The sequence below is a fragment of the Magnolia sinica genome, chromosome 4, assembly GCF_029962835.1.
Source record: "Magnolia sinica isolate HGM2019 chromosome 4, MsV1, whole genome shotgun sequence".
In the NCBI taxonomy this organism is placed as follows: domain Eukaryota; kingdom Viridiplantae; phylum Streptophyta; class Magnoliopsida; order Magnoliales; family Magnoliaceae; genus Magnolia; species Magnolia sinica.
The window spans coordinates 25,981,701-25,998,234 of NC_080576.1; the positions used below are offsets into that span (position 1 = coordinate 25,981,701).

Consider the following 16,534-nt stretch of genomic DNA (forward strand, 5'->3'; position numbering starts at 1 on the left):
GTGTTGGCGTCACCACGTAATCTCCATCAGCCACATTCATTTGTTTTGAAACTGAATTTGATGAGGTGTGATGCGTCAAGATTTGATTGATCCAGATACCATTGTCGGCATGATAAAATTTAATGGGTTTATGATAAACCCATACAAAGCATGTTTAAAAGGGTAAGAGGATTAGGTGAGGCCTGACCTCACCTAATATAGTGCAGCCATAATCATGGGCCCACCTAGATATATGTATTTCATGTCCACACCATACATCCATTTTGCCAGCTCCTTACAAAGCATAATCCCAAAATAATGCCGATTCAAATCTTAGGTGGACTACACCAGAGAAAATTTGGTGATTGACCATTGAAAACTCCCCCCAACCCACAAAAGTTTTGTATCAAGCTGATATTTGTTTTTTCTATTTATTCAAGTCCGTACTTAATGACAAATAAATATTAGGGTGCCTATTACATCTCAGGAAGTTTTTAATAGTGGGCGGTCAATTGCCACCATTTTATATGGCATGGTCTACTAAAAATTTGGATATACCATAATTTTTGGGCTCATGACTTAAAATAAGCTCGCGGCGAATGGATATACCATACATACATCAATGTGGGCTGCACCTAAGGGGTCCTTTGGCACCGTGGGTGGATTGGAGAGGATTCAAGAATCTCAATTTGTTTGGCCGCATAAAGTAGTTGGGGGTTTCAAATCAAGGGGGTTTCAAATCCCCTCTTCAAGGGGTTTTCAATCTATAGCGAGAGCGTGGATTACACCTAAAATTATGTTGGAGGTGTAACATGTGTCACTATAACTATCATTCTATTGGGCACATGGTCCACTAATGATGATCAACCGTCCAAACATTGTCCAGCACTGTCTAAACATTGTCCATGTTGATTAACGATTAAAATTCGTTGGTTAATCACTCAGACATGATCCTGTGCTTGTGGCCCATCCGAGACTTGGAATTTCATCATTTTCAGGCAAAACATATATTTCAGCGAGCTTATCGCAACCATTGTGTCAAAAATAACATATCTCACTAATTAGAGATATTAAAGTTAAATTAGCAATAAAATTCAAACCCCTATAAATATACTATGCATAAGTACTTTTGGACTAAAGTTATTCACACTCCATGGTGTCAAACAAATTAGGAGGATTTCAAATCCAGTGGGTTTCCAGTCTTGTGGGTTCCAAATCCATGCTCCCAATCGGGCCCTAACGGCCCTAATCCATTCCAAAGTGAATCTATCATTGCATCACATGGGCTGGACAAATAGAAGTCCTTATGTCTGACTGTCAATCTAGTTTCAAATACTTTATGTGCCCTGCTGAGACAAAAGTATGTTGCCCAATTAAGTCTTCCCACCTTAGGACCTCACCCAACTCAGCTCACATGGATATTGCCACACAGATTGGGTACTACCACCACCATAACTTAGAGAAGAACAATCATGTGAAGGGGTCTGCAGGACCCACCGTGATATATTTTTAAATTATGTACATATATTGTTGACTAATTATTTTAATTAATGATACAAAAAATGAGTAGATTGAAGGCTGAAGTGGATTCCATAGGGTGGCAATGATGCCCATAAATTTTTAAGGATCCGGTGTGATGTTTATTTACCATCCAACATGTTCATAAGGTCAGGTGGACCTGTTTGAAGGGAAAAGGTAAATATCAGTGATCTAAAATTTCTATAACTTCCCAAAAATTTTAAAAAAATAAAAATCAACGGTAGGCATTCAATCACCATTGTCTCCTCAAGTGTGGTGCAGTTGAGCCTTGGATTTGCCTCACTTTTGAGGTCATCATCTAAAATGATCTGTCAAAATAAATGGATGGGTTAGATAAAACTCATACAGTCCGTCTGTTACGAGGTCCGGGTGGGGTAGTACCTAATCTGTGTCCACCAGCACCAACCTCTATGGCAGCAAGACTCTGGGGCCACTATGATGTGTGTACTCTATCTATGCGGTCCGTCCATTTTGCCAGTTCATTTTAACCACAGTCCCAAATTTAAAAACATATTCAAAGCTGAAGTGGACCACACCACTCGAAACAATGGGATAATGGCATCAACCGTTGAAACCCTTATGGGGCCCACAGTGGTGTTTATTGGCCATCCAACCTGTTCATGAGGTCACACTACAAAGAGAAAAAGCAAGTATCAGCTTGATCCAAAACTTATGTGGCTCTAATAAGTTTTCAACGGTAGTTCATGGCCTAAATGGGTTTGGAAAAACGGATGGACGGCGTGGATAAAGCGGAAGCGGATTGGCTGTTGTACCGCACACCAGCTATATAACTGCTGTATTGACATAAGCAAGTTCTGTGGGTCTGATCATGAGGTATGTGTTATATCCAAACCGTCCATCCATTTGACCAGATCTTCTTAAGGCTTGATAAGAAAAATAAGACAGATATATCAAGTAGACCACAGTGCAAGAATGACTGGGGGATTGCAGGTCTACCATTGAAACCTTTTTTGGGGTCACAGAAGTTTTGGATCAATATGAAATTTGTTTTTCCGCTTCATTTAGGTCTTTGTTACCTTATCAATAGGTTGGATGGAAAATAAACGTTATGGCGGGCCCTACAATATTTTTAACGTGAAAATCATTATCTCCGCTGCTATTTGTGGTGTGGTCCAGATGATCTTTGGATATGATTCATTTTTTGCATAATGCTCTAAAATGATCTCTAAAAATAGATGAACGGTGTAGATATAATAAATACATCACGATGGGCCCACGTAACTTTAATCTCTTTTAAACCGTTCGTATAACTCGGAGCACCGACCATCAGCCATTGGCGGGTGCCAGGGGGAGTAGCATCCAAATCGCTACTGAAGTGACGTCACCAAGCTCTGTGGACCCACCATGATGCATGTGTTGTATCCATGCCGTCCAACCATTTTTAGACATCGTTTTATGACATTACAAAGGGAATGAAATAGATCTAAATTTCAAGTGGACCCACCACAGAAAACCGTGGGACCAGTCACACCAACCGTTGAACCGTTGAAACATTTATAAGACCCACCGTGATGCATTTTTGAGATCCATCCTATTCGTAAGTTAACATAGAGATAGACGAAGTGAAAACAAAAATATCAGCTTCATTAGAAACTACTGTGGCCCCTAAGAAGTTTTAAACGGTGAATGTCACAATCCCCACTATTTTCTATGGTGGGGTCCACTTGAACTTTAGATCTATCTCATTCTCTTTGTAATGCATGAAACTATCTCTAAAAATAGTTGGACGGTATGGATACAACACATGCATCATGATGGGTTCCACAGAGCTAGGTGACGTCACTTCAGTCGCCATTTGGCTACTGACGTTTTCAGTATCCAATCCGCGCCCGCTTAAGGGGACCGGTGGAGCCCATCCGCTTCCGGATAAAGCACATACATCGAGATGGGCCCAACATAGTCTGTCGTGCCACAACGTAGGTCGGTGGTGGTATGGTCACCACGCAATCGGCGTCCGTTGCGTCAACGAATCTGGTTCCAGAAAGGGCGCCAAAGTCAAAATGCTCAAAAGAGTGTGGAGAGTCGAATCAAAGCATTCGAAGATTGCAGGAGAAAAAAGCCAGACCGTTTGGTTAGTAGAAGCAAATAGATAGAGGGATGAAATTCAAAGCAATTCTCACCGACCATGGCGTCAACCTCCTTGAGAAGAGTACTATCTCCCTCTATCTGTGTCTCTTACATGCATTTCAGTTGTTTGTTTAAATGCTTGAATAAAAATGTACACGCATCTTTCGTTTTGTTGGAATAGGATTTGTGCCATCCTTAGACAAGATTGGGAGGGTGTGCCATCTGTATCTGACCAGGGACCATGCTATATTCCTACACAACCTCCTGAACGGGGACGGCATTCAATCCATAGCTCAGTTCCGCAAGGAGACCCTCTTCGAAGACTACCGTATCTCCAGCCAGAATGATGACCGCATAGCCTTCGCCATTGACCTCGGCCTCCTTCACCGCGCCCTCCGCAGCAGCCTCACCATTGAGGGTGGTGACCGCCTCCAGATCAAGCTCGTCAAGAAGCTACCCCCTGGCTCCCTCCAGCCCATGCCTTTCCTCACTTTCGAGACCAAGGTGCTTGTTCAAATGCCTAGCCTAATCCTTCTTGACAATTGTGCTGTGAGGCTGATGCATCAGGCCTCCAATTCCGTTATAGACCTTTATTACAGTATTAGGGGTCGTTTGGATGCCTGTAAATGGGACTAACTGTAAATAATTTACATTCTGTGTTTGGATGCTGAAAAATGCCTGTAAATGATTTACAGCTTTCAGCCCCATTTGATTTACAGGCAAAAAGCTGTGATTTCATTTACAGGCTCTCCATTTACAGCCTAACAGCTATAAATGGAAAGATTGGCTCTCCATTTACAGGACTTGAGCAATTTACAGGCTATCCAAACACAGACTATCATTTACCTGTAAATCATTTACAGCTTATAGCCAAACAGGACAAGCTGTAAATTATTTATACCTGTAAATCACTTACCACTTAAACCATTTAATGGTGTTATCTATGGGCTTCTTTTTTTTTAATGCAACTGTTATTTTCACTGTTCTTTTGTATCCAATGTAGGCTTTTATAACTATTTCAACAGCCATTGTTGTGGTGTGATAGAATGGTATACCAGCCACCATCGTGCAGATCTCTTGAAGTTGGCCTATTGACCATATCCTTTTTACTTATCTGTTTGATGGTCACCAATATGATGGTGAGGATTGTCCAATCAGTGTGAACTGCAAACTTTAGGATGTGCTAAATACATAGATCACCCGCAGTTTGAATGGTATTGGGAAATAGTTGGATAATAATCAATCAACACTCAAGAAGGAATGCACGCATGAAATTGCCAAATCAACGGAGGGTGTACAGGAGAGCTGGAAGATGAATGCAAGTTCTTGTGGGTCAAGGCATCTACTAGGTCGCTTTCTTTGAGATAGTTCTTTCTTGGTAGATTAGCTAGTGCAATAGGTTCTAGGTGCACTATCCCCAGGCCAGGATACAGTCCGAAATCGAAAGGCAAAAAGTTTTTTTTTCATGTTAATTGTAAAAGTTGGAGCAAAAGCATCTTATTTATAGGGGATAATACATAATATGCCTGTGAACAGAATGGTTCACATACTTCTTGGGATATGCCCATAAACCAAGGGATGCGTCTCGCATGTGGTGAGAGTCTAAGAAGTGGGCTACAATGAATAGATAAGTTTTTAATAATGAGAGAAAAAAGTGTGAAGGAAAGGACCTACCCAAACTACTAGGCTGAGATTTGTGCTCCTTTTCTACCTTAGCATTGTGCACATGCACCCAGTTAAACTGATTTTTTCACCAACTCAGCTGTCAGGCCAAGATGGATCAGAAAAGGCCCGGTCGACGACAGAAGTGATCCGGACCATCGGACCTTAGATCGGGCGTATCTCGCAATCCAAAATGAGTTATCTGACGTAAAATATATGATTTTGGGGTAGAACGAGCTACTTTAGCCAACCAACCCATTACGTCGGGTTGCGCAGCCCGGAATTGCGAAAAACCCTTGGATCGACGGTCGTTTCCCTATTTTAATTTCATTTTTACTATAAATAGTAAGTTTTAGTTTGATTATAACTCTTCATCCGTTGGGCTTTAGGAGTTGCGCCCAACGTGAAAAGAGCTTAGAATAATTAGGGGAACGGTTTGGTGAAGCCAAATAGGACACTTACTATTTTTGGCCGAAAACCTTGCGCACTAGTAGACATCACGACCGTCTATAAATAGTAAGTTTACTATTTATAGTAAGTCGCGGATTCTAGGAGTTTGAGTTGTAGTTTGATTCTGATTTCTTTCCCATTGCTTGATACCCTTATTTAAAGGGTTGTGAACTCGTTTTTAATAATTCATCAATCAATTTCGAATTTATTAGAATTTATTTCTATTTTCTGCTTTCTTTCCTCGTGGATTCGAGAAGTCTCTGTGAGGAGTCCAGAGAAGTTCCGTGGATTCGGAATAGTTATCCTCTTGAGGAAGACGGTGCTCAACCTCACGTCCTCCCCTGCATCAGTTTGGTATCAAAGCGAGGTTTCTCCTCAGATTGATAGCTTCTAACGACGGGTCGGGCAACAATCCCATGGGCGGTGCTTCAGGGAATTTACCTTTAACGGCGGCAGCTTTCGAAGTAACGCAACGAGAGAATCAGCAAGCCATGCAAGGGCTGCAGGCTTCCATCAACTGCATAGCGGATCTCTTGGCGGAAAACCTAAGGCAACTCCGTATTCCTTGTGGCAATCCTCCACCCCCAATTAATCGCCCTGATCGCAGGATAGTACCGACAGTGCATCCAAGGGTCATTCTTGAGGAAGGGGGCTCCAGTGAGGAGGAAATCGACGACATACTCTTCCAACACCCCAGACATGGCGGCGATCGAGTAGATCGAACGGATCGAGAATTCAAGATGAGGGTTGATATTCCTAGCTTCAATGGCCAACTACACATTGAGGATTTCCTCGATTGGCTTTTTGAAGTTGAGCGATTTTTTGACTATATGGACATCCCTGAAGCAAAGAAGGTCAAGCTTATGGCCTACAAGTTGAAAGGAGGAGCTTCAGCTTGGTGGGAACAACTGCAACTCGCGCGAACCAGGCAGACGAAAGCACCAATCCGCACCTGGCAACGGATGAAGCAGTTGTTACGCGCGATTCCTCCTTAGCGATTACGATCGGTATTATTCCAACAATACCAAAATTGTCGGCGGGTAGTCGGTCGGTGAGAGAATACGCAGAAGAATTTTACCTTTGGCGGTGCGTAACGATTTGGTCGAGATTGAATCACAGCAAGTCGCCGATTCAACGGTGGATTGCGTATGGCTATCAGGATCGGGTCCAGATGCAATCCGTCTGGACGATGAATGATACGATCAAGTTGGCTACTCGTGCAGAAGTAACTTGAACGTCCTAACACACGGACCTATCCTACTGCGAGGATCCCTATGGCAGGTTTGCCCCAGACAGCCTAAGGGGAAGGATCCCGTAGGAGCACGCACTCAACCTCCTACGTTTGAGAACCGAGATCAGGGAAGTGGACAAGCTAGACCCCAAAGGGGCGTATCGACTGCTGCTAGTCCAAGTAGAATCCCGAACCCCTTTGCTCGGCCAAGGCCCGATAACTGCTATCGTTGTGGCCAACCAAGCCACCTATCAAATACTTGTCCCCAGCGAAAAGTGGCAAACCTCGCCATCAATGATGGTAGTGCTGATAACGCTTATGAAGATCCAAATATTGAAGAACCGGAGCATACCACCGAGGACGAGGCAGATGATTCAGGTTGAATTCAGGAAGATCACGGCGAGTCGCTTGTCGTGAGGCGACTATTATATGCGCCAAGAAAAGAAGTGCATCCACAGCGGCATAACATCTTCCGCACTAGGTGTACGATGAATCGAAAGGTTTGTGACGTAATCATTGATAGTGGGAGCAGCGAGAACATCGTCTCCAAGGTCATGGTGGAAAAATTACAATTGAAAACAGAGCGTCATCCCTCTCCATATACAATCGGTTGGATTAAGAAGGTCAGCGAAACAAAGATAACTGAACGGTGGATCATATCCTTTTCAATTGGCAAATATTATAAGGATGAAGTAGTATGCGATGTGGTTGACATGGAAGCATGCCACATACTACTCGGTCGGCCTTGACAATCTGACCGTGACGCCACTCATAAAGGGCGAGATAATATATATATCTTCGTCAAGGACGGGCGGAAGACCATATTAGCCCCTATGGATCCAGAGGGACCACCTGAAACTTTTAAAGTGGATGGCCATTTTCTCTTAACCATACGGGACTTCATGGAAGAATTCAAGGAAACAGGATAAACTTATGCATTAATTGTAAAAGGGGAAGAACTCGAGCCTACCAACATCCCTGAAAGACTAAGGCCCCTGCTACATGAATTCAAAGAAATCTGGCCCGATGACCTTCCCGATGGGTTACCCCCCATGCAGAATATCCAACAATATATCGACTTTGTCCCTTGGTCCAGTTTACCTAATCGTCTCCATTATCTAATGAGTCCGAATGAGTGCGAGATTCTGCAGGGACAAGTAGAGGAGTTGATCCGTAAGGGTCTTATTCAAGAGAGCATGAGTCCATGTGTTGTACCAGCTCTATTAACTCCAAAGAAAGATGAGAGTTGGCGCATGTGTGTCGACAGCCAAGCCATCAACAAATCACCATAAAATACAGGTTTCCTATACCACGGTTGGACGATATGCTGGACATGCTAAAGGGTGCAAAAATATTCTCTAAATTGGACCTAAGGAGCGGCTACCATCAGATTCGAATATGGTCAGGTGATGAGTGAAAAACGGCCTTTAAGACCAAGGAAGGATTATACGAATGGATCGTCATGCCCTTCGGTCTTTCGAATCCGTCTAGCACATTTATGAAATTGATGAACCAAGTTCTGAAACCTTTCATTGGGTGGTTCGTTGTGGTTTACTTCGATGATATTTTGATATACAGTCAAGACGAAACCACCCATATGGAACACCTCAAGAAGGTCCTTCAAGTGCTCACTAAAAATAAACTGTACCTCAATTTAAAAAGTGCAGCTTCATGACTCATAGCCTATTGTTCCTGGGTTTTGTTGTAACATCCACGGCCATTCGGGTGAATGAGGAAAAGGTGAAGGCAATCAGAGAATGGCCGATTCCCAAAAATATTCACGAAGTGCAAAGTATTCATGGACTGGCGACATTCTATCGTCGGTTCGTAAAAAAATTCAGTACCATTGTGTCACCAATCACAGATTGCATGAAGAAAGGGCAGTTACGGTGGACTGACGAAGCCGACAGGAGCTTTGCCGAAATCAAGTGCAGACTATCCACGACCCCGGTTCTTGTACTTCCCAACTTCGACAAACTGTTTGAAGTCGAATGTGATGCCTCATATGTCGGAATTGGGGGAGTTTTGTCTCAAGACGGTAGGCCGGTAGCCTTCCACAGTGAGAAACTTAGCAATGCACGCAAGAAGTGGTCTACATATGAGATCGAGTTATACGCGGTGGTCCAGGCACTGCGACACTGGCGACATTATTTGATTCAGAGGGAATTCATACTTTACACGGACCATCAAGCTCTCAAATTCATTAATAGTCAAGCTAACATTAACCGTGTGCATGCTAGATGGATCTCGTTTTTGCAGGAATTTACGTTCGTACTAAAACACAAGTCGGGGCAACAGAACAAAGTAACAGATGCATTAAGTCACTGTGCAACTTTGTTAGTCACTATGAGTAATGAGGTTGTTGGGTTCGAGCGCCTTAAAGACATATATGCCAATGACGACGGCTTCAAGGACACATGGGTTAGATGCCAAGAAGGTCACCCCAGTGACTTACATATGTAAGACGGCTTCCTTTTTAAGAGAAATCGACTGTGCATCCCCAAAAGTTTGTTAAGGGAATAGATCATCCAAGAGCTATATAGAGGTGGCCTTAGTGGACACGTTAGGCAAGACAAGACGTGAGCTCTTGTAGAAGACCGATATTTCTAGCTACAATTAGTACATGATGTGGGAAAAGTAGTTTAACATTGTTATGTTTGTCGGACCTCCAATGGGTACCTGTGCCTGACGGTCCTCAGGAGGACTTATCTATGGACTTTGTGCTTGGTTTCCTACCAACACAACGCGGCATGGATTTAGTATTCGTGATGGTAGATCGTTTCTCTAAGATGACGCACTTTATCTCATGCAAGAAGACTCTCGATGCGTCACACGTGGTGAATCTATTCTTCAGAGAGTTTGTGTGGCTACACGAGATTCCCAAGACTATTACTTCTGATCATGACACGAAGTTCATTAGCCACTTTTGGCGGACTTTGTGGACTCGATTCGATACACGACTTCAGTTCAGCAGCGCCTACCACCCACAGACTGACGGTCAAACTGAGGTTGTGAATCGCACGTTGGGAAACCTCCTTCGATGTATTTCAGGAGAAAAACCGAAGCAGTGGGATTTGGCCTTGTCTCAAGCGGAGTTTGCATTCAACAACATGGTGAACCGCTCGACAGGAAAATCCCCGTTCCAGGTTATTTATGGACGAGTACCTCGCCACACACTAGACTTGGTCCCTCTGCCCAAGTTTCCAGGCATGAGCATTGCAGCGGAACATATGGCTGACAAGATCATGGGCATTCATGCTGAAGTACAAACCAAGCTACATGCCTCGAACGAAAAATACAAGGAGCAAGCCGACAAGCATCGGCGACAAAAAGTGTTCGAGGTGGGTGACCAAGTAATGGTCCATCTGCGCAAAGAACGATTTTCGACCGGAACGTACAACAAGTTGAAGAATAAAAAGATTGGACCGGTACCAATCATCCGAAAGATCAATGACAACGCTTATGTTGTTGATCTTCCAGATGACATGGCAATCTCACGGACTTTCAACGTCGCGGACCTGACCGAGTATCATGAACCAGCGCAGGATGAGAACTCGAGGACGAGTTCTTTTGAAGTGGAGGGGACTGATGTAGAGCGGGTCGCGGACAGTTTCATGGCCAAGATGGATCAGAAAAGGCCCGGTCGACGACAGAAGTGATCCGGACCATCGGACCTTAGATCGGGCGTATCTCGCAATCCAGAATGAGTTATCTAACGTAAAATATATGATTTTGGGGTAGAACGAGCTACTTTAGCCAACCAACCCAGCTATGCTGGGTTGCGCAGCCCGAAATTGCGAAAAACCCCTTGATTGACGGTCGTTTTCCTGTTTTAATTTCGTTTTTACTATAAATAGTTAGTTTTAGTTTGATTATAACTCTTCATCCGTTGGGCTTTAGGAGTTGCGCCCAACGTGAAAAGAGCTTAGAATAATTAGGAGAACGGTTTGGTGAAGCCAAATAGGACACTTACTATTTTTGGCCGAAAACCTTGCGCACTAGTAGACATCACGACCGTCTATAAATAGTAAGTTTACTATTTATAGTAAGTCGCGGATTCTAGGAGTTTGAGTTGTAGTTTGATTATGATTTCTTTCCCATTGCTTGATACCCTTATTTAAAGGGTTGTAAACTCGTTTTTAATCATTCATCAATCAATTTCGAATTTATTAGAATTTATTTCTATTTTCTGTTTTCTTTCCTCGTGGATTCGAGAAGTCTCTGTGAGGAGTCCAGAGAAGTTCCGTGGATTCGGAATAGTTATCCTCTTGAGGAAGACGGTGCTCGACCTCACGTCCTCCCCTGCGTCACAGCCTCACTGATTTTTTCACCAACTCAGCTGTCAGGCTAGGCCTGTTGTACATAGAAGCAAGTTTTGCGATTTCTCCAAGCAATACGTGTTGAAATGCTTATAAGCCTTCCACCTTTTGTAAACTTTTCACGTGGGACTAAACTTGCCCACAAGGAAAGGCACAATAAAGCCTCCTCAAGTGTTTTGCAAAGTATGAAACAACACCAACTTTTATTATTTTGAATGAGAATTAATTTTTTAGGCAACATTGCCACAACTTGTGATACCATACCATCTTTCCCACCAGCCTACCATTCGTGTGGGACATTGTTATCATGAAAATGACAGGCCCCACCATGAAGATCACCCTTCTTGAAAATCAGGTTGATCCCCTTACTAGGCGGGCCACAATTGTGTGTTGAGCCAGACTGTCAGTTATCCTTCAGTACCGATGGTGTGGCCCTCGAAATGGGCTAATTTTTGCCCCAGGTGATCATTATGGTGGGACCTGATGTTTTCATGATACCTATGTCCTATGAAAGTGACATGTGGGAGGCAAATATGGTATGGTACTACAAGTTGTGGTACCATGCCTGTGTGTGATCAATTCTCAATTTGGAATGCAGTAATAGAGATTGTACTGTTTGGTGTCGCTTTGGAAACATTAAAAAATATATGAAAATTATAATACTGGCGTTATAACAACCCAAAATAGTTATTGAGTACAGTGGACATTCTCTCATCTTTAATGGCATTCGCCCATTATACCAGATGTAACCATGGTTATGGTAGCCATTGTACAATGCTTCATCCAAGTTACCAGTTCTTTATTATGGTCAAGCATCTAGTGATATTGTTTGTTCCTGTGGTGGACCCACCGTGGATGGACAATGGAACAAAAATCCCTTTGATCAAACAGTTCAAGTTATCCAATCAATAGGATCTTCTAGTCATTAGGTAACTAGGATTATCCATCCACTGTGTGGTATACCAGGTGAACAATCTAGATCACTGAAAGCTGGGCCCTGCCAGTGAGTGCCGACTCAAATGCAAATGCTAGTAATTCAGGCCAAGCATCAAGCATGTCTTCCATAACATGATAGCCTGGGACCATAACCATTATAAGAGCCATTATCAAAACCATGAGCTCTGCCACTGGAGCCAAATTCTGTAACTTGTAAAACTCACATGAGTTGTCTTTTGATGCTATTCTTTCAGGGTTATAAATCAGCAGTTATCCAAGATGTGCCTATTTCAAAGCCACTGTCTCGGTCTGATGTTATTGAACTCCAGTCTGCCCTTGACATGGCCCAGGATATGCCCCAGGTCTTAATCATTTCTATTTTCTATTAAAATTCTCAAAGAATTTTGCAAGCTGTGTAGTCATGATGCAACTTGCATTCGTGTTGACTTCCCTCTGGCCTTTGCATTACAGACTCTGGTTCAGGTTCCCGATCTACTTCAGTTGCAAAATCTGGTAGACCGCCTCAAGCATGTTGGTGACTTACTTAACATCTCCATCAGCCAATATGGGGATCTCCACTTACAAGTTTCTACTACTCTAATAACCGTTGGTTCCGAATTTCGCAAATTGAGAGTTCTTGGAGTTCAAGGTGATTGGAATTTTCTCTTGGACTAGCATTGATTCAATGATTGTACTAACTGGCTGTGCTGTTTGAGCTGAATGGCACAAATTAGCTCCTTTTCACAGTAACTACATATGGGTGTGTTTGGCAGAATATAGGAATTGTTTCCCATCCAGAAAGAATGCTTTGATAGCGATCAATTGTAGAATTACATTTATTCAATCACATGTCAAAGAATGCTAAATGTCACCCTATATCTGATACTGAAGTTAAAAGCAGATTTAGTTCGTGATTCAATCATGATCATTGGTACATTCAAACATGGTGCAGGAATAAACAATGTCATCATGCCCATGGTTCTGGGGGGATATTGAAAGCGAAATTATTAACATTAGTTCATAAAAATAAAAAAAAGTAAGGTATTAGTAAATGTCTATAGAGAAATAGAACTACATTGAATCTATATAAATAGTCTGTATATAATACCTAAGAAAGCTTTAAATTAAGGTTTTTTCCTTGTAGTTATATCAATCATGTTCATTTGATGCACGTGTTCAACACTGCAATTTAAGAAGTGGACTGACTTTTTAAGAAGTTGGATATGTTCATTTGATTATGTAAGAAGTTGGGCCAGAAATCTTCATTTTATTTTTTATGCTTAAGAACTCTGCATTGTGCACTGCAAAAGGAAGAATATGTTAGCTCTAACCACATGCATTGATTGTTTTTCAGCTGATGTTCCAGCTGGGGATCAAAACTTGAGTGCTCGAGCTCGCACTGAAATGGCACTACAGAGGGGAGAAGCTTTATCTGTGGTTTGTTCTGGTTCCTTTTATCATTGTGTCTCTCCTGTCACTTCTTGCTACATTCTTGAACTTTACATCCTTCATTTCTTTCAACTGGACAGCAAGTAAGCATGAAGCACTTTGCCAAAAGCCTGCAATGTCATTTGGCCAAGCCAGATTGTGCTTTCTATGGTAAGCACTCTGCGTAAAGGAAGTTGGATGCAAATGTTGATTGGTTGCCATCAATTTCCCATGTCTCATGCTCAGTTTGGTGGTTATCTTTTGATTTATTGTTTTAATTGGCTAATGAGTCGGTGATGTTTGTATTAAACTCAAAAATCATCAACCCTTCTTTTTTTCACATTTAGGGCCTGTTTGGAATGTCTTCCTGATGTGGACGGTAGAGTCCACCAAACAGAATGATAATGGGGAGCTTTGTTAAGTGCACACGCATTTGCAATAAAGCTCATGCGCACGCCAGACATGTGCCAGCAAGGCACACATAGGTGTGAGATCCAATCCATCCATCAGGTTGATCTGACCTTGTACATGTTTTCCCAAAAATAGATCTGGTCCACTCATCATGTGGGCCCCAATAAAAACAGGTGTTTGGGTTAGAAAACTTCAGCCTAGGGTATCAGTATAGTGGTGCTGCTCTGATGGATGGAGATCTCGGACCTATCATTCCATGCTGGCACAAGTGTGGCATTTACATGAGCTTTTTATTGCACGGCAAAGCTCTCATAATGGGTCCAACCCATAATCATCACGTTCTCATTTTGGGGCACATCTTGTGGATTGGATTGTCTGGAATATCTTGCCATTTGCGCTTTGCATGATTCCCCAAATGGCTCAGCTTCTGCAACATGCACATGGATAGGGCCACATCCACTTTTCTTCCATTACGAGGCACATCAAACAGGCCTTTATTTTATAAAATAAAAGAGTTTGATGTTAATCCTTTTAATGAGCTGCTAATATCTTTGCTTTGCAGGTATAGCTCCACAAGGTGCTTGCCTGACTGTGATATTCCAGTTCTTCATCCCAGGCACACGGCAAACAGATAAGTCCATCAGTTTACACTGCAGGCTCCCTGTACTTGACACAGGCTCAGGTTGAGGGCAGATGGGATTGCCGACAATCTTTTTTTTTCTTTCTTTTTTTTTTTTTTGTACATAAAAAGATCTCTTCTTTGATGAGTCTGATCCGTTTTTTAACTGCAATTGTTTGCAAGTTGATACAGTTAGTGGACCCGTGCAAGTTCATGCTTGCTTTACTTGGAAGGTCTGTGTTACTAACACCCCTGTTACCTAGTTTCTCATATGCTGCTGCAATAGCACGTGCTGGTAGCTGTCTTTCCTGTTTAATTTGGTTGTATAGAGCTACAAGGATTGCTAAGTTGTATAGTGCACAACATTACTACTGATTTGAATCCATCATGTGCAGTTGGTGGGTTCCAATCCCACAAACCTGTTATGATGCATGCTGTTGAAGAGAATCGGAAAGGCTGCATTTTGATGCAGAAGGGGATTGAATTGCAAACAACTAGCTTAATAGAAGGAAATGGCAAATAGAAATGTTGTTTTCTGATGTTGCCTGAAAGTGACATAATTATGATTTGGAATGGAGATCCTAAATATGAATGCTAACTACTTAGAATTTGGTTGTTTCCACTACCCCAGACTAATTATTGCAGTTCAATTAGATATTGCATCCAAATTCCAAATGCATCAAAGAAAGAGGGAGTGGATGACATGATGCTCTTCTTTATCTGTAGTATCTACATCTATCTATTGATTTGTTCTTGACAATTTAGGGGCTGTTTGGGTGCCACTTAAAAGTGAGTTCCATTTCATTTTAGTTAATCGTAATTATGTATTAGAGATCATATTTCTTTTTTGTAGAGACTAAAAATCATCTTGATAACCAACAATCAGGATCTCTATACATATTGCAGTTAATTAAAATGAGATGAACTCATGTTTTAAGTGGTGCCCAAACAGGCCCTTAAGACTCTTGTTGGAGGAAAATTTGGCTACAACTAGAGAGGTATAAAGATGTCATTTTTCAGTGAAGAAGATTTAGATTTCCAATTTATTCGTGGTAATAAGCTATTTTGGTATTTTCCTTAGAGATTTTTATAGATCACTACCCAAGGATTACAGAATTTACATTTCAGTACCATTTTTAGAAAGATCTTTATTAAATTACCTCATTAATTTGGTTAATTTTCACCAACTTATCTTCTGCTAGGGATTACAGGTAATTGGATTGCAAGGGCTGTTTGGATACGTGAGTTTGCTTGTAAAGCCATTCTAAGCACATTAAAGCTTTTAGCTGTTATCTAAAACCGTGTAAAGAGCCATATTTTAGATTACATGTAAAGTCCTTATAGTTAAAAAGGCATCATGCATGATAGAACACATCGGTTGATGCACACTCATGAAGTGTGGGACTTCCTATAATGTGTATGTTACATTCAACTCTATCATATGCTTCCCTCTATATCCTTAAAAAATGCATAATTAATCATCAAATGGACCACACCAGAGAGAAGGATAGGACATCTATCATTAAAAACTTTCAGATTGCATTTAGGGCCCATCGTGATAGGTGGAGGACATTCAATCTGTTCAATGCGTGAATGTTTTGATGTGGTCCTAGGGCTCCAAAAAATCAAGTCATTTTAAAGTAATTTGCTGATTTTTGCAAGATTTACTGCAAGCTATATGTTGTGTGAATAATTATTTTACGTACTGCAAATACTTTACAAGATAGGCAAACACAATCTATTCATTTGCAAACATATTACTACTTAAAAGCCAAACAGAATGGCATGTAAACAGTTTACACCTGAAACTCTTTTTAAAGTATATTTGAATCGGTTCTGCATTTAAGTTTATAGGCATTACATGTATTCTAC

General features: G+C 41.8%; 1 protein-coding gene across 3 annotated transcripts; it reads left to right on the forward strand.

Annotated features, from left to right (window-relative positions):
- The first annotated feature begins 3,394 nt into the window (after nt 1-3,394).
- On the forward strand, nt 3,395-15,254 carry LOC131242848 (checkpoint protein hus1). 3 transcript variants are annotated; one of them, XR_009169747.1, is made up of 8 exons: nt 3,395-3,688; nt 3,788-4,110; nt 12,459-12,566; nt 12,676-12,853; nt 13,559-13,641; nt 13,734-13,803; nt 14,606-14,895; nt 15,058-15,254. XR_009169747.1 is itself a non-coding variant. In XM_058241764.1 (7 exons), the coding sequence occupies exons 1-7, from the start codon at nt 3,637-3,639 to the stop codon at nt 14,728-14,730; spliced, it is 939 nt and encodes a 312-aa protein (XP_058097747.1). In that variant the 5' UTR covers nt 3,395-3,636; the 3' UTR covers nt 14,731-15,254. The 3 variants fall into 3 exon arrangements, 1 of the variants encoding a protein (XP_058097747.1); XR_009169746.1 differs by having other exon boundaries at nt 14,606-14,957; nt 15,058-15,201; XM_058241764.1 differs by having other exon boundaries at nt 14,606-15,254.
- Nucleotides 15,255-16,534: the final 1,280 nt, after the last annotated feature.